The sequence below is a fragment of the Ascaphus truei genome, chromosome 17 (genome assembly GCF_040206685.1).
Source record: "Ascaphus truei isolate aAscTru1 chromosome 17, aAscTru1.hap1, whole genome shotgun sequence".
In the NCBI taxonomy this organism is placed as follows: domain Eukaryota; kingdom Metazoa; phylum Chordata; class Amphibia; order Anura; family Ascaphidae; genus Ascaphus; species Ascaphus truei.
The window spans coordinates 16,550,882-16,575,992 of record NC_134499.1 but is presented as its reverse complement, the minus strand read 5'-3'; the positions used below and the strand labels follow the sequence as shown (position 1 = coordinate 16,575,992).

At 44.6% G+C, this 25,111-nt stretch overlaps 1 protein-coding gene across 2 annotated transcripts in view; it reads left to right on the top strand.

Moving 5' to 3' along the window:
- The window catches only part of BSN (bassoon presynaptic cytomatrix protein), a 191,751-nt gene that overhangs the window by 143,433 nt on the left and 23,207 nt on the right, over positions 1-25,111 (top strand). For both annotated transcript variants that reach the window (XR_012788565.1, XM_075574062.1), the window contains exons 4-5: positions 16,294-16,908; positions 17,419-24,243. Coding sequence is in view for 1 of the 2 variants with exons in the window: in XM_075574062.1 (XP_075430177.1) it covers positions 16,294-16,908; positions 17,419-24,243 (7,440 nt within the window). In the remaining variant the exon portion in view is untranslated. The remainder of the gene's footprint in view (positions 1-16,293; positions 16,909-17,418; positions 24,244-25,111) is intronic.

Genomic DNA, 25,111 nt, shown 5'->3' with positions numbered 1-25,111 from the left:
TGATGGACGCATGTCTTTTTTCAGCCTCATCTACTATGTAACTATGTAATTGAACATACTATGTTAGTTTGTAGAGATGTACAAGCCAAGGGGTGATAAAAACATAAACCAATCTGATGTCCAATTATGTATACAACCCACAGAAGGGATGATAATGTGATGTTAGTTGGTGCAGAAAACATTCTGAGTAAAGGTGTGTTACATTGTAAGAGGGAGGTGCAGATGTACACACAAGGAGACAGATTTGGGGAAATTAAAACATGGCTTTATTCAGCCTGTCCTTTTAACAAGGCAAAGCATACAAAAAGAAATAAAACAAACAAACACCTAAACCTGTGTACGGGCTAACTCACTTCCCGGTCCCTCTCTACAAGGCTGGGAGGAAAAGCCCCTTACCAGTCTATCACCTCAAAGTCTCAAACGGTACCTAAATGCAGGTGGCCTTTCATGTCAGTCTCCGGAGTCTGGATAGTTGTCTGCTTGAGGGTCCTGCCTCTGGGTCCTGTGTTCTCTGTGTCCAGGCATAGAGGTCTGCTCTCCTCGTGTCTTGCTGTCAACACACAGTCCTCTTGTGTGCTCAAGACTCCCTGGGTGCAGTTTCAGCAGGAGTTTTTAAACCTGTCTGGGATGGGGAGACTGGTTAATTGTTTAGCTGCAATTAACCAGCTCCCTGTTGGTTTCTCAGGCCACTGAGGCTTTCTATTGCAGCCTCATTGAGACAGGGTTGCTTCCCTGTTACATACATAATCGAACATATTATCTGTTGATCTATATACAAAGTGTGTAACAGGTCATATACAGTGATATATCCTAATATGAGTGTAACACGTGCACATAACCTAAATAAAGAGTGACATTATGAGGATAGATGTATTTTGGTAGTTGGTGTATATACAACCTCTGTAAGAGATCACGGGGTAATAATTTAACATTGTATGGCAGCAGCTACTCTGAAGTCCAACCAGTGTGATGGTAACCGGTGTATATTCAGTACAACCGGTCTATATCCAGTACAACCTCTGTAAGGGAGATAATGTAATATTACTTCATAGGAAACCAGTTAGGTTACATACAGTCTGTGTGAGAACAGGTTAAGAATTGAAATGAAGTGACTGGTACATAACCTGGGTGAGGTAGTAACAGTGGGTGGATATATAGTGTGAAGATAACATGGCACCATCAGTATAACGTTACATCATCTAATATTCTGGCAGTAACTGAAGAACCTCTCCTGCTCACACTGAAGCTGAGGGCCCGACCACGCTACACCAAAGCAGGAAGTCAACCGCAACCCGAGCCTACCCATGCCCAGCCCTTACCACACCGTGCATCTTGCCCTGGCCCCCTCCGCCACCTGCCTTTCAGGAGATAGCAGCGAGAAGAGTCCAAGGCCCCCAGGATTTTTCCAAGTCTGGAATAATATATGCAGAAATATGTGTGCTATGTGCAAAATATCTGCTTCCAATATGTTTTTATAGCAGCATTTCTGTATAGATCATTAACGAATTCAGAGACAACTTCCAATTTTTATTGCATTCAGTTTTTGGGTAATTTTGCTAAACTTGCCGTTTAATTAATTGGCCCCGATGTGTTCCATGTTTCTATGCCAGATTTAAACGGATTTGTGGAAAGTAAAGAAATAAGTGAAACAATGGCATATCGGGGATTGGTTTAATAGTTTGATTATGAATAACTAAGTCTGCCAAATACAGCTGCATAAATCCCAACAAAGCCCTATGAAAATCTTTGGTTTCATACAGAAATGGAAGCCGCAGACCCCTGTTTTGTGTTGTTGTTTAAATGTACCTGAACCAGTGGGTACCCCAGAGCTGATCCGTCGCCAGAAATGCTTCAGCACAGGTTGCTCAATCAGTGACTCAGTCGAAGACTGCACCGGGCAGGGATAAACTGAGAACTGGCGTTAACCACTCCAGCATTAGAGCATGGCCAGCCTCAGTGCTATATTATATTAAGTTGATCCAACCCTTTATATGTCAGGAACCGAGGGGTCACTGGAGGTGTGTGTGCTGCGGATAGTCTCTGAGGGACGTCATGATTCAGGTAATGCAAACAAACAAATAAAAATACCCCTCCCATCTCCCGAAAAAAATTCAGCGCAAACTGCTGCTTTAATATTAGACCATGTTGAAACACATTCTTGCCATTTCGTACATCACAGCAATCTTGTGGTTATTGGAAATAGCGTTTTTCATGCTTCATGAATATTAAACGTACGTTTTCAGTAACAGACACAGCTGAGCATAAATTTGTCTGGCTTAATACTGTAGTTTTCATTTGAGGTATAAGATCAACGTTTCATCGTGTTAGATAAGAGTCTTCAAATATAGTCACATCTTTGCTTTTCATTGACATTTTACCCTCTGTATTATTACTCTTCAGGTTCACTTTGCGATCAAACGTTCTGCTCACATTTCACCCGCCTGTCTCCTGGTAACATTCTGTTTGATGTCATGTTGCAGCAGCAGAGCAAGTCGTTTCAAATGACCTTGTTGTAAGGTCACAAAGCTTTTGACACCATACTTGTTACTTTTAGCATTGTTTCCCCAGAAAGGCGCAGACAATTGGAAACAAAGTGGCACAGTGCGTGCTTCTCAGAAGTAGGCTATGGCAGAAACCCATTCCATTACAAAATACCGATGTGTTGTTAACCGTGACATGGCCTGGAAGGCAGAACATTATCAATCTTCCACGCCAGGTTTTTCTAAAGTCCAACAACATTTATTAATAGAAACGTCTCCACCGTAAGAGAACAATATGCGCGCGTGCTTGCAATTTTCAACGGGTTTAGCTGGTCCAATAATAATGGTATGAAATAGAACAGTAAAATGCCCAAACTGTCAAATACTGTACCTTTTGCCATTAACCCTTTCAGTACTTAAAGACCGCTAGGTTTTAGACCCGACCACGTTTGTTGTTTGACATAGGGATAGATTCACGAGTGATTATACTGCAGTTGAGCAAAACTACCATTCAAGTTAATCACGGTGCGATCGCTCGTATCAGAGTTTCATGAAACCACCTCTATTAAATGGTCTCACTGTTCATTTGTATTTTTAACAAATACAGTGCTTACAATACTATCTTCTATTATATATATATATATATATATATATATATATATATATATATATATATATATATATATATATAGTGTTCGACAAATCACCCAAAAATCTACTCGCCCAACCAAAAAATCTACTCGCCACCTAGTCCCGCCCCCAACCCCGCCCCTAGTCCCGCCCCCAACCCTAGTCCCGCCCCCAACCCCGCTTTAAAATAAAATGTATAAATAAAATACATTTAATAAATTCCTAGTCAGAACAACATTCGTTTTTGACATAAATGTATTTATTGTATTACATTATACTACAATTAGTCCTTGTTACGTGTGTGTGTGTGTGTGTGTGTGTGTGTATGTGTAAATGTCAGATCTAGAAATAAAAGCCAGATGTGAATGACTAGTTTCCTGAACCCCTTAACCAGTGCCTGACTTCCCCGCTTCACAATATCTAAAGCAGCAATCCCGCCTGGGATCTTACCTGATCCGCAGTCCCTCAATGTCCAGGTACCTCAATCCCGCAATGTTATAAGTTGGAGGGGAGGTGTTTTCTACCTGTCTTCTGGGTTAGGGGGGATTCCGATGTCTTCCGTGTTAGATCTGGAAGAAAGCAGTATAGGTGATTTTGGTGTAGTATAGGACAGTTAAGATATATAGGGTAAATAAGATATCCAGATACAGAGAGGGGAGAGAGAGAGGAGGGGAGGGAGAGACAGAGGGAGACCAGAGACCAGAGAGGGGGGAGAGAGAGACCAGAGAGGGGGGAGACCAGATGCAGCGGCCATTATTCGAATATTTCTTGAAATGGATTTCGAGATTTGCTCGAGATTCTCTCAGAATTTGCCGCAGCAGATTAATGGCCCATCGGATTAACACACACACTCTCCCATATACACACACACACACTCCACACACACACACACACACACACACACACACACACACACACACACACACACACACACACACACACACACACACACACACACACACACACACACACTCTCACACACTCTCACATGTACACACACACACTCTCCCATGTTCACACACACACACACACACTCTCCCATATACACACACGCTCCCATATACACACACTCTTTCTCTACACACCTTTTGGAAAGCCCGCGACCAGCACCACCACGCTCCCCCGCCCGTCTCCTGCTCCGCAGGTACCTGAGGGGGCATCCCCCTCCCATCTCCCGCCGCGCTCTATGACGCGGGACCGGGGGGAAGCGGAGACATGATGGGGCATCCCCGCTCCCATCTCCAGCCGCGCTTTATGACACGGGACCGGGGGGAAGCGGGGACATGAGGGGCATCCCCGCTCCCATCTCCCGCCGCGCTCTATGACACGGGACCGGAGGGAAGCGGGGGGGAAGCAGGGACATGTGGGGGCATCCCCGCTCCCATCACCCGCCGCGCTCTCTGACACGGGACCGGGGGGAAGCGGTGGGGGGGAAGCAGGGACATGAGGGGCATCCCCGCTCCCATCTCCATAACTGCGGGCAGCAGGAACGCCGGGGAGGGGGTGGGGGGGAAGGCACAGATGGTACTTACTGTGTCCTCCATGGGAAAAGAATGGCTGCTCGTTAGGGGCGGGTTCATATAGAGCCTGGCCGCGCGCCCACAAAGCCTGGGAGAGCGCGCCAATCAGCAGTCAGGTATGGGGAGGTTTTTTTTCTTTTTTTTTTTCAGCGCGAACAGGGAAATTTAAAAAAACAAACACATGTGCTGCTTGGGCCAATATTTACTCGCCCGGAGGTTAAATCCTCTCGCCCCGGGCGTGTACTGTAAATGTATATGATTGTCGAACACTTTATTTATATATATATATATATAGATAAAACTGAAATGTTTGCCAGGATGTTTGTCTGTGGGTTTGCGCTCTCCCATTGGCTGAGGGGCGGAGATGCGGGGCGGGGTGACGTCAAAAACAGGGGCTCACAGGCAATCTTCGATCCTCCTCACTCGGCGGTTCTCCTCCTCATTGCTCGGAGCAACAGGTAACCTCCCCCGGCGCTTCTCCTCCTCACCCCGCGGGCCCAGTACTATCCACATCAGCGGGAACCGCCAGGGACGGGGGGGGGGGTGGGAAAGCACTGGGGGGGGGACGAGCGCCCGGGGACAGGGGGGTATAGTGATGTGAGGTGCAGGGGGGGAGAGTGATGGGAGGTGCAGGGGGGGGAATAGTGATGGGAGGTGCAGGGGGGGAGGGTGATGGGAGGTGCAGGGGGAGGGGAAGAGTGATGGGAGGGGCAGGGGGGAGAGTGATGGGAGGGGCAGGGGAGGAGAGTGATGTGAGGGGCGGGGGGAGAGTGACGTGCGGAGCTCTGAAGGGGGGGAACGGAGCTGTGAGAGGTGGGGGACCGCAGCTGTAAACGAGGGGGGGGGGACGGAGCTGTTCGCGGCGGGGGACTGAAGCTGTGAACTAGGGGGGGGAACGGAGCTGTGAAGGGGGGGGACGGAGCTGGGAAGGGGAACAGAGGTGTGAAGGGGGGGAACACAGCTGTGAAGGGGGGGGAATCAGAGATGTGAAGTTGGGGGGGGGGGCGCAGCTGTGAACAGGGGGGGGTGGGGAATGGAGCTGTGAACGGTGGAGGGAGCGGAGACAGAGGGGGAGCGGGAAAATTAAATCCCGGGCAACGCCAGGTATATCAGCTAGTACTTTTATAAACATATTTCACAAACACACTTATATTTAAAAAAAAAAAAACGGGGCTATGCACTAAGCAGCAATAAGCCACTTATCGCCGCCTACAGCGATTGAGTAAGCCCCGATAAGTCGTCGACAAGAGACCTTTTCTGCAATTTGTTTTGGCGAGAGAAAAAAAATCGCCAGACGCTTCGGCATTAAACCACTTATCGCCAGGTTTTCAAACTCGTGCAATTCTAGTAGCCCCGATTAGCTTATCGAGGCTAATCGCGGCTCTAGTAGTAAGATTTCCTCTCAAAATCGTCTCGCCAGCAAAAGTTGGCAGGAAGGTGGTGAGAAGCTGCCAAGAAGCGGTGAGAAGGGACTTAGAAAAAAAAATCATTTTTTCTGCATCGGATTGATGCCGGGGGTCTCTGGAGCTGATACCCATTCATATTAGCACCGGAGACCCCCGGCTGGAATCCCATGCAATAAAAATGCATTTACAGGAAACTTCATTACCTTAGCGGCTAACCGCGAAGGCAATGAAGGGGTTAAGGAACAACAGCAGCTTTATTGGGGGCAGAGGGGGTGAGTAAAGCAGGTACTTAGCCCTTCATTCACCCCCTCTACCCTCAATAAACATTACAATATGTACTAACCACCAATACACAATACACCCACCCCATGTGCCCCACATAAAACCATCATTTATTTTTTTAAACACAGAATTGATACCGGAGGCATGCGGGGGTCCGCAGGTGGTCCATGTGGGTGTCTGTGGGCTTCCAGATGGTCCCCGTGGGTGTCTGGGGATCCTCGGGTGGTTCCCACGGGTGTCTGGGGGCCACAGGTTGGTCCCCGCGGGGGTCCTCAGTTGGTCCCCTTGGGTGTCCGGGGGTCCTCAGGTGGTCCCCGTGGGTCCCTGCTTACCTGCGGTACCAATCCTGTTGCAAAAATCTTTTGGGGCTTACATTGCAATAAATATACCCCCCCCTCGCACTCCCCAACACATACAGTACTGTAATGGGCAAAATAACTATTATCCAGATATGAATAGATCATTTACCCATTATTAAATAAAACATTAGCCAGGCAGCATAAATAAAGTAAATAAACCTTTCTACTTACCCCTGCCATCATGAAGGGCATCGTCGTCAGCATACTGCCGGGCCATGTCCTCCGTTGCCAGAAAGAATACAATAAATAATACAATCTAATGGCCCCTAACCCCTTAATCACTTTAGCTGTTAATAAACACTATAGTAATTAAGGGGTTAACCCACCCTCCCCCGCTACCCACCCTGGAGGCCTAACCACCCACCCCGGAACCACTATACCTACCCTGTGCTCATTGATTGGCATAGTGGTACATCATACCCATATACAGATGCAGCGGCCATTATTCAAATATTTCTTGAAATGGATTTCGAGATTTGCTCGAGATTCTCTCAGAATTTGCCGTAGCAGATTAATGGCCCATCGGATTAACACAGCAGGGGTCCCTGCTATGTTAATCCTACCGGTGTCTGCCTGTCTGTAAGAGATGTGCAGTAAGAGATAGGCTGAATCAGTCACTCTAACTGCGCGCCTCTTACAGGCGATCGAGGGGTTTTTATTTAATTGTAAACATTAAAGTTATGTAGCAGTGGGTCTCCGGAGCTGAACTGCATTGATTTCAGGTCCGGTGACCCCCTACTTCCCGAGATACAGGCCCCGTTATGGGGTGTCGGTATCCTCGCCATGTAAGAATCCTGTGGGTCACGTGACTGGGGGATTTTCACATTGAAGGAGATACCGGCACCCCATAATGGGGGTCTGTATCTCGGGAAGTAGGGGGTCCCCGAGGCTGAAATGAACTTTGTTCAGCTCAGGAGACCCCCTGCTCCCGCACACTAGTATCAAACACCCCCCCCACCCCAATAAAAAATCATTACCTTAGCAGATAGCTGCTAAGGTAATGAAGCGGCTTACATTTTATCTTTGTTCATAGTGTGTGGGAGCAGGGGGTCTCCTGAGCTGTAGAAAATTGAATTTTGTTACCGGATCTTCAAGGTGGATGGCGTCTGATTGACTTTGATGACGTCGCGGTACAAGAGCTTCCTGATACCCCTGGATTCGGAGGACCAACACTTTTAAAGGTAATAACAATATTGTATGTATGTAAATGTCTTTTTTTCAGGTTTTTTATTGTATTTTTTCTTTTAATGTTTTTCATTGCCCATTGACTGCTAATGTATTATTCTGTGCCCCCTGCTTAGGCTACAGATTAATACAGTGATAGCCAATGCATTTTTTGGCAAATGTTTGTTTTTTATTGAGTGTTATTTTTTTCTATTTCTGTTTATTGTTTGGATTACATTGTTTGTAATTTTGATGGCTTGTTTTTATTTATTTGTCAGATTGGTTAGTGTTTTTAATTAATTATTTATTTTGTTGGTTCATGGTTTGAATTGATGTGTTGGCTACTGGTTTTATTAAATAATTGATTTGTTTGCAACAGGTTACAATTAATTAATTGTTTTGCTGGTTAGTGCTTTTATTTAATTGGTTGGCTTGTGCTTGTATTTATTTCATTTGTTGGCTAGTGTTTTTATTTCTTGAATGGTGGTGTTTACCTGCTTGTGTATATGTTTTATTATTGTGTCTTTTTGGTCTTCATGCATTTTTATTAGGGTGACCATTGACTGCTAAAGTGGCTTATCACGCCCATATTATTTGGGTATGATGTACCACTATGCGAATCAATGGGTACAGGGTGGGTATAGTGGTTCCGGGGTAGGTGGTTAGGCCTCCCGGGTGGATAGCGGGGGAGGGTGGGTTAACCTTTTAATTACTATAGCGGTTATTAACCGCTAAGGTGATTAAGGGCCATTACTGTAGATTGTATTATTTATTGTATTCTTTCTGGCAACTGAGGACATGGCCCTGCAGTATGCGGACGAGGACACCATTCATGATGGCAGGGGTAAGTAGAACGGTTTAGTTACTTTATTTATGCTGGCTGGCTAGTGTAATTCCTATACTTAGTGAAAAAAGATGATCCAGGGCACTGCGGATTTTCCATAGAATTTATTGTGTAAGAACAGCACGATGTTTCAACCTTCAGTGAGGTCTTTTTTGCCAGTCCCTTGAAAAAGAACTCACTGAAGGTTGAAACGTCGTGCTGTTCTGACACAATAAATTCTATGGAAAATCCGCAGTGCCCTGGATCATCTTTTTTCACAAATGAGCTACTACCTATATCTGGATAGTAGTTATTTTGCCCATTACTGTACTGTATGTGTTGGGGGAGCGGGGAGGGGAATTGATTTGTCTTCTACATTTGTTTTTTTGCAACAGGATTGTAACCGCAGGAGATTGGGGACACCACCGAGGACCCACGGGGCCCACCTGAGGGCCCACAGACACGCGTTATTAAAATACCCCGGTCACATGACGTGGACGATTTAAAAATGGCGGCGCTAACGACACCCGATGCCCCATACCAGGGCCTGTACCTCGGGAAGCAGGGTCGCTGAGGCTAAAATCAAAGCGCTTCAGCTCAGGAGACCCCCTGCTCCCGCACGCTATTAAGTAAAATTACATTAAAGGAGCTTCATTATCATTGCAGATAGCCGCTACGGTAATTGTAAAAAAAATTATTAGGGTTTTATTACTAGTGTACTATAGCAGGGGGTCTCCGGAGCAGAACCTTGTTGATTTGAGGTTCGGGCACCACCTGCTTCCCGAGATACAGGCCCCGTTATGGGGTGCCGGTATCTCCTATGCATTTAAATGTCCTCAAATGCATAGGAGATACTGGCACCTAATAACGGGGCCTGTATCTCGGGGAGCAGGCGGTCCCCGGACCTCAAATCAACGCGGTTCTGCTCCAGGGACCCCCTGCTACAATATTCTAAACGGGACGGCGATTTTTTTTATCAGCGCTTAGTGCATAGGCCCCACAGTGTCTTAAGGCAGCAATCCTCCCCATTTATTTATTTATTATTATACCTGATCCCAGGGTGTCTCCTGGATCTGCTCTGGGGTCTCATGACCTCCAGGGACCTTGTTCCAGGTGTTCTGAAAAGAAAATGACTTATTCAAGAGATTGATTCGGGTTGTCGATTTCAGTCATGAGTGCACACATGAATAATACCAACAACAGTTATTAGTAAATACAATTTATTGATTACTTAGCTTCGAGTATAAATCAGCATTCTATGGTGCTCAATGTACCAGGGGACCACCTACCTCTCTTGATGATGAAGAGTGAGGGGAGCACAGGAGACCGGTAGGTGCATAAAACAAGAGAAATTTGACGCCGCATTGCCATGGCGATGCGTCTGAGCATCTGAATCAAGGTAAGTATAGCGTTGCAAAGGCCTCACGCGATCCCCCGGCATTTAATTAAAATGCCTCGGGGAAGAGCACAGGGCCTCTACAACGGCCCTTGCCCCCCCAGCAAAATCTCCCGCCCTCCCTAGGGGGCGCCCCCCCCCCCCCAGTTTGTGCACAGCTGGAATAGGCAATGGCTTAAGAGATGTAGTACCACAAAAATGTACCTGCCGGGAGGAGAGCTCAGAGCTCCTACTCCATGAGGAGATAGTTAGAACCCCAATTCAGCCGTAAGGGGCTGAACTTCATTCTATAATTTAGATAATTCCTTCCTGTAGCTCAAAGAGGGAGGGCCCAGCACGAGCACCACCACTCCTGTCACTCAGGAAGTCAGCATGAGAAGGGGGAAAAGCCCATAGGACAGCCTGTCACTGTCTGTGTCTTACTAGAACTTACATGCCAGGGTAGATAGAAAGCTAGCTGGACCAGCCATGGCAATAACTGTATGAGACAAAAGTTAACCCATCATGCACCTAGACCATCAGAAACAACAGAAGTCCATTCTCATTACACCTACTAAAAAGGGATTTTATTTTTTTGTAGGTTCCTAAAAAAAAAAAATACTGTAAACATGGCTGCTGGGATCACCAATAGTACCCCGCAACATCATCTCCCTAAAACATAGCAGCTTTCTATTGGCTGCCAAAGAAACCCAGTGCCAATTTTGTGCCCAGTGGGCCGGTAAGAAAAATAAATATATATGTATTTCAGGTTGTGAGGTGGATTCATAAAAATATTTGTTTCGTTAAAAAAAACTAAGTAGAATATTCCTTTAATGCACAATAAAGTAAGAGAATCTAAAAGTTCATATATACAAATTTCAAGTAGCCTAAAATGTAATTTTGTTGATCATAAACAAAGTGAAATCTATTGAAAATAGTACAGGTAGCTGTGCACCCAGCAAATAGAATAATGAAAAAAAACACAAGTCTCACCTAAGCACCTTCCTATTTATATGAGCCAACAATCTATTGTGTCATCCACCCTAGCTTCATCACTGGCTGTCATTACATCTTGTAGTGTCTCATTAGTAGGCCCCATTGGCATGTCCCGCCTCCCCCATGACTATAGATTTTCACTGACCTAGACGCGTAAAAGCTTTCAGCTAAAGGCCTGGAGACACCCTTAACGAGCTAAAAGAGAAGACTCTTAGAAATGTTTACAGCAGGGGTGGGCAACCTATTTTTCAATGTAGCTACAGGTGTGGCGAATGAGAAGTGAAAATAGCCACACATCATCATCTCATTTCCCCCCCCCATTATCATCTCATTCCCCCCATCATCATCATCATCATCTCATTCCCCCTCCCATCATCATCATCATCTCATTCCCTCCCCCCCCCCTTACCTTATCTCCTGGCAAGCAGCACAGTAACCTGTCCCTGCAGGAGTCCTTGGCGCCGGCACTGCCGGGGTGTGGGCTCCACCCCCACCCCTCTCTCATTGGTCATCCTCTCCTCCACTCACCACTCGCCTCCTCACTGCTCTCGGCCACCGTCCGCGGCGCACCCCCGCAACACCAGCGCTTCCATCGGCTGCTGTCGCCACACTCGCGCTTGCCACCACTGCAGCGCTTCCAGCCTAGTCATTTTTACCAGACACGTGAAATTCACCACAGTTGAGGGTGAGGTGGGGGTGGTATAATGGGAAAGTGACACTATGTATACAATGGGTTGGCCGTTTGATCTTACTGTATTTGCTGCCATTTTCTTTGTGCTGTGAGGTATTACTGTAGGTAACAGCCAAGACTTTTAAGGCCCTAGGAAACTGGACCAGTGACACAACTTTTTATTCCACCAAAGCAACAGATTACAGGACAATGCTTTGGTGGACCCTTTAGACGTAGAAGTATTACATTGTACTTAGTTATCTGCTATCGTATTGAATAAAACTAAGCTCCCCTATATTTATTAGGGGGACTGGGTCAGCTACCGCTCCCACTTAACCCTATAATAAAGTGCATTAGTTAGTAATGAGTCTTAACATTCAAGAACATTAATGGATTCTCTAAACACCACGGGTCTTTTAACAATCAATAGCAATTTTGTCCTCCCAGGAGGACTGATGATGCATAAAATCAAGTTTCTGTTTTCAAGCAATAGAGAAAGTACATTACATAGTCATGTATAATTTGTTCTGCGTAGCTATCATGTTTTAGAAAAGGCAATTGTGAATACAATTATTTTAGCATTTAAAATATTTTAAAGCAGCAGTCCAAGATGCCGTTTAAAATAAATAAATAAATAAAATAATAAATAATTTCCCCTTTAATATGTGTATCAATACAATCCACACAATGATAAGTAATTAGCTAAATTGGCAATCAATCTGGTTTCCTGTGATCGATCGGTGAAGATTCGGCTCCGGGTTGACTAAATGGCCGTCAGAGCAGCAGAAGAGGACCAAAGATGCAAAGTTCTGTGGAGAAGATCATGTGACCAGGCAGTCACTAGATGCAATTGGTGCACTGCTAGAGAGAGGGCAGGGCTCAAAAAGGGGTGTGCCAGAGCATGTTTCAGAAGAGGAAGGGGGTGTGACTTTGTGAATGGTTGCTATAGAAACAAACAATGTTTATTACATTATAATACAGTACGTAAAAAATGTAATTCAGTTTTTTTTGAAAAACAAAATGCTTCTCATAGTACAGAACTGATTTATTAAAAAAAACATGTAGTCATCCAAAAAACTGGTATCGTTGATCCTAACAACAGCTTGCTGCGCAATTGCTGCAAAATGGAAGCAGATCAAACCGCCTAGCAAACAAATGGTGCTAGCCAGAATAAGGGAGGTCAGATTAATGGAGCTGCTATCAGCTCTTTTGAAACAATGTGTTGATAAATTCAACAAAATCTGGAATGAATGGCCCTACGACTAAAAATGAAAACGCTGGATGTTGGCGTCATTAAGAAGCGTCCTGGAACTTGGTCAGGGCGGGGCCTCTGGTGGTGGGGGGTGTCTCCTCCCCCTCCCCACACCCATCCCTTTCCCTTCCTACCCCTTCTCTTTCTCTTTTTTCCGTTTCTTCCCCCCTTTAGTCCAACTTTCTATCCCCCTCTTTCTCGTACCAAAGGGGAAACAGAGCTGGCTCCTTGGGTGTGTGCCCGCCCGGCTGGGGCGGAGGCATCAAGGGGGCATGGTCGTTCGATCTGGGGAAGAGAACGCTTCTTCTGAAATCACTCAAGCTATGCCTTCTCATGTATGCTTTTCCCTGTAAAATCTCAATAAAAAAAGTGTGAAACAAAAAACCAAAAAAAAAAACCAAGTAGGATATTGCTTGGACTGCAGCTGTAGCTGAGAAAAACCCTTTAGCATTTTTTTTCACACGTTTAATATAGCGGTTAATGTTTCCCAGCCTCTCCCATTCTGCTCCAACCATAAACTTAATAGTCTTTCAAGATATTTGGTATTTCTGTAGAGCAGCCACATCTCATACTCTGATAATAATGACATATAACATTCTGTGCTCACAAATCTTATCAGGTCCATCATCTTTCTTTTCCTGTCTGTCCTGTTTCCAATCGGTACCCCGGTGAGTCAGGGGGCGTGGTCACCCGGCCCCCTGCACGGCTGTGCCCATTTCATTAAAAAAAAAAATGTCTGGGAAAAAAAGCCGGCGATCACTGTGCGCATGCGCGGAGCAGAGGTCTTGGCGCACATGTGCAGGGAAGCAGGGTGTCCCGCCTGCTGCCTGTGGGCCCACTGCCCCCGCTCCCAACGTGGGATGGAGGGGAAATGCCATGGCAAGCCCGCGCCCGCCAACCCAGCTCCTCCGCGCCCGCCAACCCAGCTCCCCCCCATGCCAGCCTCCTGCCCAGGCAGCAGCCACAGGGGCTAAGGGGGCGGAGAAATGCTCTGCGAGAATTAGCCTGCCAGTCTCACCTCCCCCCTGCACCCACCCCCCCAGCCCACCTCCCGCGCCCTCCCCCCAATCACCCACCCAGTCAGTCACGCACCCAGGCAGTCAGTCAAAGCAGTCACCCACCCACCCAGGCAGTTACCCACCCAGGCAGTCAGTCACCCACCCACGCACCCAGGCAGTCACCCACCCACGCAATCAGTCACCCATACTTAACCCCCTCCCAGGCCCATACTTAACCCCCCTACCCCCAGGCCCATACTGAATCCCACCCCTACGCCTTTTGTCACATTGGATGTAGCATTGGGTATCTTTGTCTTTTGTTGAAAATATTAAAATAAAGAGCTTGCATTATAATGTTTGTTTCAGTATTACAATAAGAAGAAAACATTTAAGTAAAAGTTTTTTTCCGTGGTAGGTGCGCTATGGGTTGGGGATGGGGGGGGCCTGCTCCTTTCATTTGTCCTGGGCCCCATGATTTCTGTTGGCGGCCCTGCCTGTACTATTAGAAACACTGCTTGCTGTGACTGGGAGTCATTAGGAAAGTAGGAATTTTGAAGAATAGGATGTATATAAGAATACCCATTATTGCAATGCACTGCTTTTTTATTACAGGGAAGAAGAATTTTCTCTAATAAAAAAAATAACAGACTTCCTCCAGGAGTATAATGTAACATTTTACCATACACATAAAATGCAGGATATATAAAATACAGAACGTAATATTTAGTCATCGTCAACACCATTACAATCCATTTGCCAGTGAAGGAGAAAAAAGATAATGTTTCTTTTTGAGAAAAACAAATGGCTGAGCAAAAAAGATAACTTGATTTGTTTATCTGATGTTTTTTAGATTTTAAAATAACATTATATTAATTAGGAATTGGCATAAAGCCATCTTTCTTACTCTTAGGACCACAAAGCCTTAAACACGTTGGAAAAAACCTTACATACATAAGAAAAAAACTGCTACTAGTGTGTTGAAGGGATCCCTATTCAACCTAACCACTTACAGTATTGGATTTCTCTTACCAAATTGCTATACTGTTGCCTCATTTTTTAGTTAGTCTTTAGAAGTCTAATCAATGTTTCCTAATATATATTTTTTAAAAAATACATTATATCTACCCCTAAGCCAGTGGTTTCCAACCTTTTTTTGGTTAAGGAATCCTATGTGAAATTCTGCGGAGCCCCGACCCTCTCTAACTGTGCGTCTTAGATTAGATGCATTGTAAGGAACCCAACCCTCTGTAATAGCGTGTCTGAGATCAGATACATTGTAAGGAACCCCAACCCTCTCTAATAGCGTGTCTGAGATCAGATGCATTGTAAGGAACCCCAACCCTCTCTAATAGCGTGTCTGAGATCAGATGCATTGTAAGGAACCCCAACCCTCTCTAATAGCGTGTCTGAGATCAGATGCATTGTAAGGAACCCCAACCCTCTGTAATAGCGTGTCTGAGATCAGATGCATTGTAAGGAACCCCAGCCTTCTCTAATAGCGTGTCTGAAATCAGATGCATTGTAAGGAACCCCAACCCTCTGTAATAGCGTGTCTGAGATCAGATGCATTGTAAGGAACCCCAACCCTCTGTAATAGCGTGTCTGAGATCAGATGCATTGTAAGGAACCCCAGCCTTCTCTAATAGCGTGTCTGAAATCAGATGCATTGTAAGGAACCCCAACCCTCTGTAATAGCGTGTCTGAGATCAGATGTTTTGTAAGGAACCCAACCCTCTCTAATAGCGTGTCTGAGATCAGATGTATTGCACATTATTCTGTATTTGGTACAATTTTCAAATGACCTGAGAATTGCATGGAACCCTATAGGGATGCCCAGGGAAGCCAAGGGTTCCTAGAAACACCGGTTGTAAACACTGCCCCACACAATTGCATACTGTAAAGAGTTGATGTTAGAGGTCCATTTATTAAGCTCCAGAACTTTAAAGGTTAGATATTAGATTTTTGAAGTGTTTCAAGGGTTATTTTCCTAAAAATATCAAATAGACCTCAGTGTTAATGCTACTATTATAATAAAATCATATTTCAGAGGAATTTGGAATTCAGCAGAAGAAATGTAAGACTTGGGAAAGCTGTTGAGTCAGCATAAGCCTGGTCATCTCATTTAGGTGGGCAGGTTTATTTCTCATAACACTCAGGGCAGTTTTGTCTTTAAATGATATATTCGTATGCTCTTAAAACTGCCAACGATGAGAAAAACAAATATATTAAATATTTGGAAGACACGTGTTGAATGAAGACCCTTTCTAAATTAAAATCTTGTGAAAAAATGATTCCAATGTTATACCTGATCATTGTCTTTGTTCATTATTTATTACAGAAAAATGAGTGGCTGTGTTTGAACTGCCAAACTCAGAGGCTATTAGAGGGAAGTCTAGGTGATGCTCCACCTTCTCCCATACCACAAGCTCCAAAACAACAACACCCGGGTTCACCTCAGCATTTAACAGGAGCTACACCAACAGGATCTCCCAAGCATCTATCGGGAACCACAACAATAGGATCTCCCCGGCACCAGCCAGCGCCTAGCCAGACAGCATCACCTCGGCACCAGAAACCAGGTGTTATCCAGACACCATTACCCCAACACCAAAAACCAGGGTCTACACCTACAGCATCCCCCCATCATCAAACAGGCACCGCAAGTCAGCAAAGAGCAATCTCTCAGTCACTCCCAGGACATCAGCTAGAGACATCACAAGACAAGCGCATTTCACAAACGAACCATCTCAGGAGTTCAGAACAGGGCAAGACACAAACCATCAGTGACGATAGAAAACCTGCAGGGGACAATACCCAGTCCAAAGCTCCTGCAGAGTCTCCAAAGTTGTCAAAGCAGCTGGTGCCAAAAGGAAAAAGCCTGGGTAGTAAAAAAGAAACGGGAACGAGAAATGGCAAGTCATCTTCTGAAATTCAAAAAGCAAGAGATCAGGAGGTGAGCTTTTTGGCATTATTATTTTAGATTGTTTAATGTATATAATGGTGAAATATTTGCATAATCCGAATTTTCTAGTGTGTACTTTTTTCAAACTAGTCATACATTCCATTTTCCTTCCACTTTCTACCTTCTCATGTAGAATTTCAAATAACAGATTATTGTTATTTATACATAGAGCTATCAAATTATTGGAATTACACTGTATACATATTGTATCTTTAACGGTAAATATTTTAAATAAATTAAAAACAAAGATGGGGATCTGACAGCATGTGTGTGATTTGTTGAAGATTCACTTGGCCTTATAGGCTTCATTAACGTAAGTAAATTAGTCAATTATTATGATCAATTATAGTCACTTATGTATCACAGTGTTTCAGACCAGATCGTGCCAAGATGATCAGTAGCTGCAGTCACATTATTGGATAAACAGAATGTGGCAAGATTATGAATATTACTTCTAAAGCATATATGTACTGACACATTTTTTTTCATGCTATTCCACAGGATATAAGCAAGCCTTATTCCCATGACATATCCCGTAGCCCTCAAAGCCTAAGTGACACTGGTTACTCTTCAGATGGAATTTCTAGCTCACAAAGTGAAATTGCTGGACTGGTACAACAAGAAGAGGAGAAGTTAAATGGAACAGGCTTATCTCAACGCAGCCCACCAAGCCCATCTGAACTCACTAAACTAGAAAGCTCTGTAAGGCCCTTGTTGGAATCAAAAAGTGCTTCCCAGGTGCAGGGTGACAACGGGAAAACTTACCATTCTTTACGAGAAGATCAGAGGCAAAAACAGAGGCCAAGATCACTCTCTATTACTCCTGAAGCCTTTGATTCTGATGAAGAATTAGAAGACATCCTGGAAGAGGATGAAGACTCTCTGGAATGGGAAAACCAGCGGGATCAAAGGGAGGTTGTGGAGTCATCAGATGATTTTGGCAGCAAGCTGCGTCATGACTATGTGGAGGACAGTAGTGAAGGGTTTTCACCATTGCCAACAAGGCAAGGGAAAGGGGGGTTCACTGATGAAGAGTTCATGAGGAGGCAGATTCTTGAGATGAGTGCAGAAGAGGACAATCTTGAAGATGACGAAGAAGAGTATAATCATATAAAGTACAGCAGCAAGAACGGGCAGAAAACAGACTCTGAAAAAATAAAAGGCACCTCTTCCTCAAAAAGGCGACTTGCTCACAAATCAAGTAGCTTGTACGAGGAGAACAGAAAAGAGATGGAAGCCGAAGAAGAAGAGGATGTATCTGCATCACAGGGAGGACTGCGACGCTTTAAGACCATTGAATTAAATAGCACTACCAGTTATAGTAGAGACATGGATCTCAGCCATGAAACAGACCTCAGTTTAGACAGAGAGCCAGAGTTAGAGATGGAAAGCTTAACTGGATCACCAGAGGAAAGATCTAGAGGGGAATACTCTTCAACATTACCCGCAACAACACCTAGTTATACATCTGGTACTTCCCCTACATCTATGTCATCCCTTGAAGAAGATAGTGACAGCAGTCCTAGTCGAAGACAGAGATTAGAGGAGGTCAAGCAACAGAGAAAGGCACGACATCGCTCCCATGGTCCCTTATTGCCAACCATTGAGGATTCATCGGAGGAAGAGGAATTGCGTGAGGAGGAAGAACTTTTAAGGGAGCAGGAAAAAATGAGAGAAGTGGAACAGCAGCGTATTCGAAGCACTGCACGCAAAACCAAAAGGGACAAGGAAGAATTGAGGGCACAAAGGAGAAGAGAGCGATCAAAAACTCCACCCAGTAATCTGTCTCCTATTGAGGATGCATCTCCCACTGAAGAACTGAGGCAAGCTGCAGAGATGGAAGAGCTACATAGGTCTTCCTGCTCAGAATATTCACCCTCTATAGATTCTGAAGCAGAGGGATTTGAGATCATAGCTTCTAAGCTTTATAAGTCTGGCAGCGAGTACAACTTACCAACGTTTATGTCTCTGTATTCTCCAACGGAAAAAACATCTAGCAGCTCTAGTAACAAACCTTTAAAAAGTGCAGAAGAGGTGTATGAAGAGATGATGAGGAAAACGGAGCTGTTTCAGAAACAACAATCTCAGCAATCACAACAAAGCATGGTATATGGCAATAGTTATGAACAGGTCAGTTACATAGGTACCGAAAGCCAGAATAATTTTGAATATCAGTACATAGATGAGTACAGCTATGACAGTGGTCAGATCGGCTCATCCCAAGCTGACTACCATATGGAATTATCCAAACCTGGAACAGTTTATGATGAAATCTTACAAACATCGCAAAACATCTCAAGGATGCACCAGTCCTCATCACTTGATTTATCTCTGCAACAAGAGGAAAAGAAGGCAGATATGAACCAAGAGAAACAGTTCCTAAATGCAGACAATGCATACAATGAAATGATGAAGCAAAGTAGCGGACCTCTCACTCCAGGAACAAGTCCCACCCAGTTGTCTGCACCAGTATCATTTTCTTCTGCTGAAGGTAATGTAGGGAGAGCTATACCCGATGTGCGCGTTACACAGCACTTTTCTAGAGATGGGCTAGATCAGCGGAACCTCCACAGTTCATCTGCTTCACCCAGTTCCAAAGTAATGACATCTACTTATCAGTACAGCAAAGGATCTATCACCACCACCACATCTCCGACAAGTCAAACTTTTACATCTAGTACAAGTACAGCTCCTCTGCATTCAGATGCAACACCTGCAATTTCCTCTTACAGAAGTTATGGGCAATCTAAAGGGACTCCTGATTATAGCTCAAATGAAGACCATTATAGAAGCAGAATTGCTACAGAAAACGCATCATCGAGAGATAAAGTCGAGAGCATAAGTGATATGAGGGCAAATGTGTCTTTGACATCAAAAGTTATTTCTTTCTTCAAGACCTCAAGTCCCCCCCTATCCCCTACCTCGCCTACACAAAGTCCCACTCATTCATCTCCAAGGATAAGTATGTCATCTGGAAACAAACCTACGGCAGAATTTTCAACTCAGACTCAGAGTACCAACCGGTCATCTGATGTTTCTTCAACCTCTTCTGTTCTCTCATCCTCACCTATGGTAGCCCACAGCACGCAGACACTCCACCGCACTGGCACACCTCGTCTCTCTAGGCAACAATCTTCGCAAGAAGCTCCTTTTATGGTCATCACATTAGCATCTGAATCATCTAGCCAGACTAAGCCTAAAAGTGTCAGTTCTTTTACGTCACCAGTCACCTCTCCAACAAAACTTAGTCGGCAGCAAACAATTCACAGTTACAGTCAGACATCCGTAAGTAGTTCACAGCTTCATCAAGAACAAACACAGCCCAGCTACACTAAAGCACAAACAGTCATAGAAAGAGCTCCTGCTTCAGGATTGCAGATGAATTCTCATAAAGTACAGTCCACTTCCGTTGTGGATGGCTCTTGTGGTACCTATAGCTGGGGCTCATTGCCACCTGAGAACATATCACTGTGTAGAATATCGTCTGTTCCTGGAACATCCAGGGTGGAGCCTGGGCCAAAACCTAGTGGCAGTGCTGTTGATCTAAGAACTGCAGTTAAAGCAGCTCCGGTCATTATGACTGACCATGGCATGGATCTTACATCTTTAGCTACTGAAACCAGGAGGTATTCACTTTCTATGGACCAGTCTCCGACTCGACAGTCTACAGCTGTTCAGCCTCTAATAGTAAATCTGAACGCCCAAGAACAACCCCATTCTATTACAGGCACAGCCACAACTGTTAGCATTACTGTTGCTTCCTCCATGATTGTCTCTCACCCAAAACAGCCTGTAGTTTATGGAGATCCTTTTCAAAACAGGGTTGACTTTGGGCAAGGAACAGGAAGTGCAGTGTGCTTAACACAAGTCAGACATATGGAACAAGCAGCTCATTCTGGCTTGCTACGGGGTGGCATAAATAGTGGTGGTATATCTGCTTCTGTATGCAAACCAGATGAAACTGGTGGTATGCAACAAGATATATTTGCAAGATATAACCTTCCAAGTCAGGTAATATCAATGGTTAAAAGAGATGGGGGTTCTCAAACCAGTAATACCCAAAATATTGGTAACATCAGTGCCATGCCAAGGCAATTCCAGCAAGATCAGAGCATGGGTTCTGCAGAGGCATACAGAGGAGTTCCTGAGCCCAAACCTCAAAATCCTCCAGTTAACCTTGCTGGAAACCAGTCTCATACCATGATGGTGCAGTTGGATGAGACGACATCTGGCACAGTAACTAAACTGATGCACGAAGAACCACCATCAAATGCTTTAGATCTCACAGGTATAAAACCTGAAAGTCAGGTGGTATGCTGTGATGTTGTCTACAAGTTTCCCTTTGGTAGTAGTTGCACAGGTACATTTAATCCTTCTAAAATTCCTGAACAAAATACAGGGGAAGCAAATCAGATCATGAGGCCTAGTGCTCAATACTATGGACACAGAGAACAAGACATTTCTGATAACAATCTTTATAGAGAATCAAAACCCGCACCTGCTGCTCCTTCTCAGAATTTGTATGAAGAACAAAAATTATACTCTTATGGTCACACGGGAAGGCTGCTTTCATCCATGTCGGAGAACAATCTATCTGATATTGGTTTGAACTATCAACCATTCCATGTTGCTGGAGGAGATGCTGCTATGGACCTGTCTACAATGAAAAACTCATACAACATGAACTTTACTGATGGGAGCTACTTAGCTCAGGGACTGCAATATGGTTCATTCACTGACCTCCGACAACCTACTGATTTATTTAATAGCTCGCTACCAATGAGAAGGTACAATTCAATGTCAAATATATACTCTGATTACAGGTATTCTTCTAGAGATCTGTCTAGCTTTCAAGAATCTAACCTCGCTCAATATAGTGCAACAACAGCTCGTGAAATAAGCAGAATGTGTGCAGCCCTGAATTCTATGGACCAGTACGGAGGTAGACATGCAAACAGTTCAGATATGTTACAATACGGGCCTAGCTCAATAGGTACTGGGCCTGCGGCAAACAACATGCTAACTGCTCAGCAGGGAATGACATCCATTAGACCAAACATGATGTACGGCCCCCACTTTTCAGAAAATCGACAAGGCTTTGGAAACCTAGCACAGTATAATATGTCTGGCCCACGTTCTGGAGCCATTAGGCAGATGTACCCTTCTGCTGCCATGGTAAGATCTGCTGATGGTATGATATACTCCACCATTAATACCCCTATAGCATCTACACTTCCGATCACTACACAGCCAGCACCTGTTTTAAGGCCAATGATTAGAGGTTTGTATAGGCCTTATGGCCCAGGAAATGTCACAGCTGTACCACTAGCAAGCCTAACCAGAGTGCCCCTTGTTGCTCCAAGAATGCCACTTGCACCACCATCAGCGTACCGTTATCCTGCAGCAAGCAGGTTTCCAGCTGCTTCTACAGCCTCAGCAGTGGAAACTCCAGTTTATTTGGGAAAGCCTGCCAGCACGTATCCAACCAGTACAACTACAAGCTGCACCAGTACAGTACCTGCCATTCCTGTTTCCATAGCTGCTTCAAATTCAGTTCCAGTTGCAAACTTACGATCAGAGCAGACCAGTGCTATGTCTCGCGATGATCTCTCATTAGGAACCTCAGGGGTTCACAGTACTTCCAAAGACGCTAGTTATCCCCAGCAACAGTCAAGTCAAAAGCCTACTCCTGAAGCTCAGTCCACTGCCATAAGCCATAAAGTTGGAGTAGAAAAGGAGGAAAAGGAAAAAGAGGAGGAAAGACAGAGAAAGCAACAAGAACACATACTACAGATTGAGAGGGAAAGAGTTGAGTTGGAGAAATTGAGACAAATGCGCCTACATGAGGAGTTAGAGAGGGAACGGTTAGAACTACAACGACACAGAGAAAAGGAACAAATGTTGGTGCAGAGAGAGCTGCAAGAGCTGCAATCAATCAAGCACCATGTACTGCAACAACAGCAGGAAGAGCGCCAGACACAATTTGTTTTGCAAAGGGAGCAGTTAGCACAACAACGCTTGCAGCTTGAGCAGATTCAGCAGCTGCAGCAGCAGCTTCAACAGCAGCTGGAGGAGCAGAAGAGACAAAAGAATACTTTGCCACCTACATGTGAGCAAACTGGGAGACTTCCACCCCAGACAGTATCTGAAATAGCAATTGAGATGCAGAGGACACTTGCTCAAAGTGGGCAATATTGGTCACCGATGAACCAACCCTTTATTGCGATGGCACCTACAGCACCAGATGCACAGGGACAACCTCGCTACCCTGGACCACAGAGGCCACTTACCAACTCTGCCTCAGAAATGTCCCTTCAGGCAGATGAGCAATGGGAAGCAAACAGGACAATTAAAAAGAGAAACTCAATGCCACGTCTTAGGGATGCATACCATACAGATAATGGCCATGAACCATACATTGTTAAAAAGATAACCGACAGCAGTGTGCAGACTGATGATGAAGATGGAGAGGATAGGTTTTACATGTCACGACGGCGAAGAACAAAACGCAGCACTGACTGCAGCGTCCAGACAGATGATGAAGACAATGCCGAATGGGAACAGCCTGTGCGCAGGCGACGTTCTAGGTTCTCTCGCCATTCTGACTCCAGCTCAGACTGCAAGCATGATACAAAGGGGACATCAAGCATAGCTATCCAGACAATAAGCGACTGCTCTGTACAGACGGAGCCAGACCAGCTTCAGAGAGTTTCACCATCTATTCATATAACAACCTCAGATCCAAGAGTAGAGATTGTAAAATACATATCAGCTCCGGAGAAGACCCAAAAAGGAGAAAGCCTTGCATGTCAAACCGAACCAGAACCTCAGTCCCATGGAATAGTGATCCCTCAGCTCAGTATCCCAACAACTGTATCACCTTATTCCTCCAACATACAGATTGTAACATCTGGGCCCCTTGATGCTAACATGTCTCGACAGCCAGGGGCAGCCAAGTTTGAAAAAAAGAAGCCGGATCCTTTGGAAATTGGATATCAGTCCCACTTGCCAGCAGACACACTATCTCAGCTAGTTACCCGACAGCCACCCAAGTCTCCCCAAGTGCTCTATTCTCCTGTTTCTCCACTTTCACCTCATAGGTTGCTGGAATCCACCTTTACCTCTAGTGAAAGACTCAATAAGGCCCACGTGACCCCCCAAAAGCATTTCACAGCTGACAACACTCAACGACAGCAGATCTTGCCTCGTCCAATCAGAAACATGCAGAGATCCTTATCAGATCCTAAACCCATCAGTCCCACTTCTGAGGATTCTGCCAAGGATAGGTTCTCTTTGTATCAACATCAGTTACTACAAGGTAGCCAGGTAAGAGAAATGCCAACATATCAAAGATAGTACTATAAACACTTAATACTGGAAGGAGATGAGTGGCTTATTTTTAGCTTGAGTCGTGAGTAGACAATATTTATTTTTTGTCGTAAAAAAAGATGCCAGAATCATAGCCCAATTAAACCCAACATTCTCCACTCACTGTTTGTTTCAGGCATGTGGATGGATTCTGAAGTATTGCTTTTTTTTTCTTGTTCTTTACACCCACCATACCCTTTTATTATCTTGTTTCGTAACCCTTTTGAGCAGCAGAATTGTCAGTTTTACCATCACATATCAACTATAGTAGGTAACAGCGCCTTAAAAGGAACTAATATTGTATTGCTATGCTTTACAAGTGGTATAACACTGTGTAAAATATTTTCTAACATATTTAATCATTACCTTTGTACACTTTTGTTGGTCTAAAGCCAGAAAAACAATGTTAGCATTACGGCGTTCCCTATAGTTTATTTTTCAACGTTATTTTTTTCCGTCTGTGAACAATGTATTGTGGGAGTTTGTCACTCTGTGTGATGTGGAACACTGTTTGCGTTGCCCGTAGGCTTTTTTTTTTGTCACTGTAATTACATTCATGCTGTGTCTTTTATTGACATCCAACTACATCTCCCACATTTACACAACAACGGCTGGAGTCAATGTCACAATTAACTCTCACACTGTATAGCATAACACTTTTGGTTGTTTATTAAACAGGGTACCCTTGATATAAAAAAAGGCTGACAGGAAAGGCTAAAGTGCAGTTTTTGCACCATTAATACACCTAATGCCTTTTGTTAATGACTGTATATACCAAGGGTGGGCAACTCCAGTTCTGAAGGGCCACAAACAGGTCAGGTTTTCA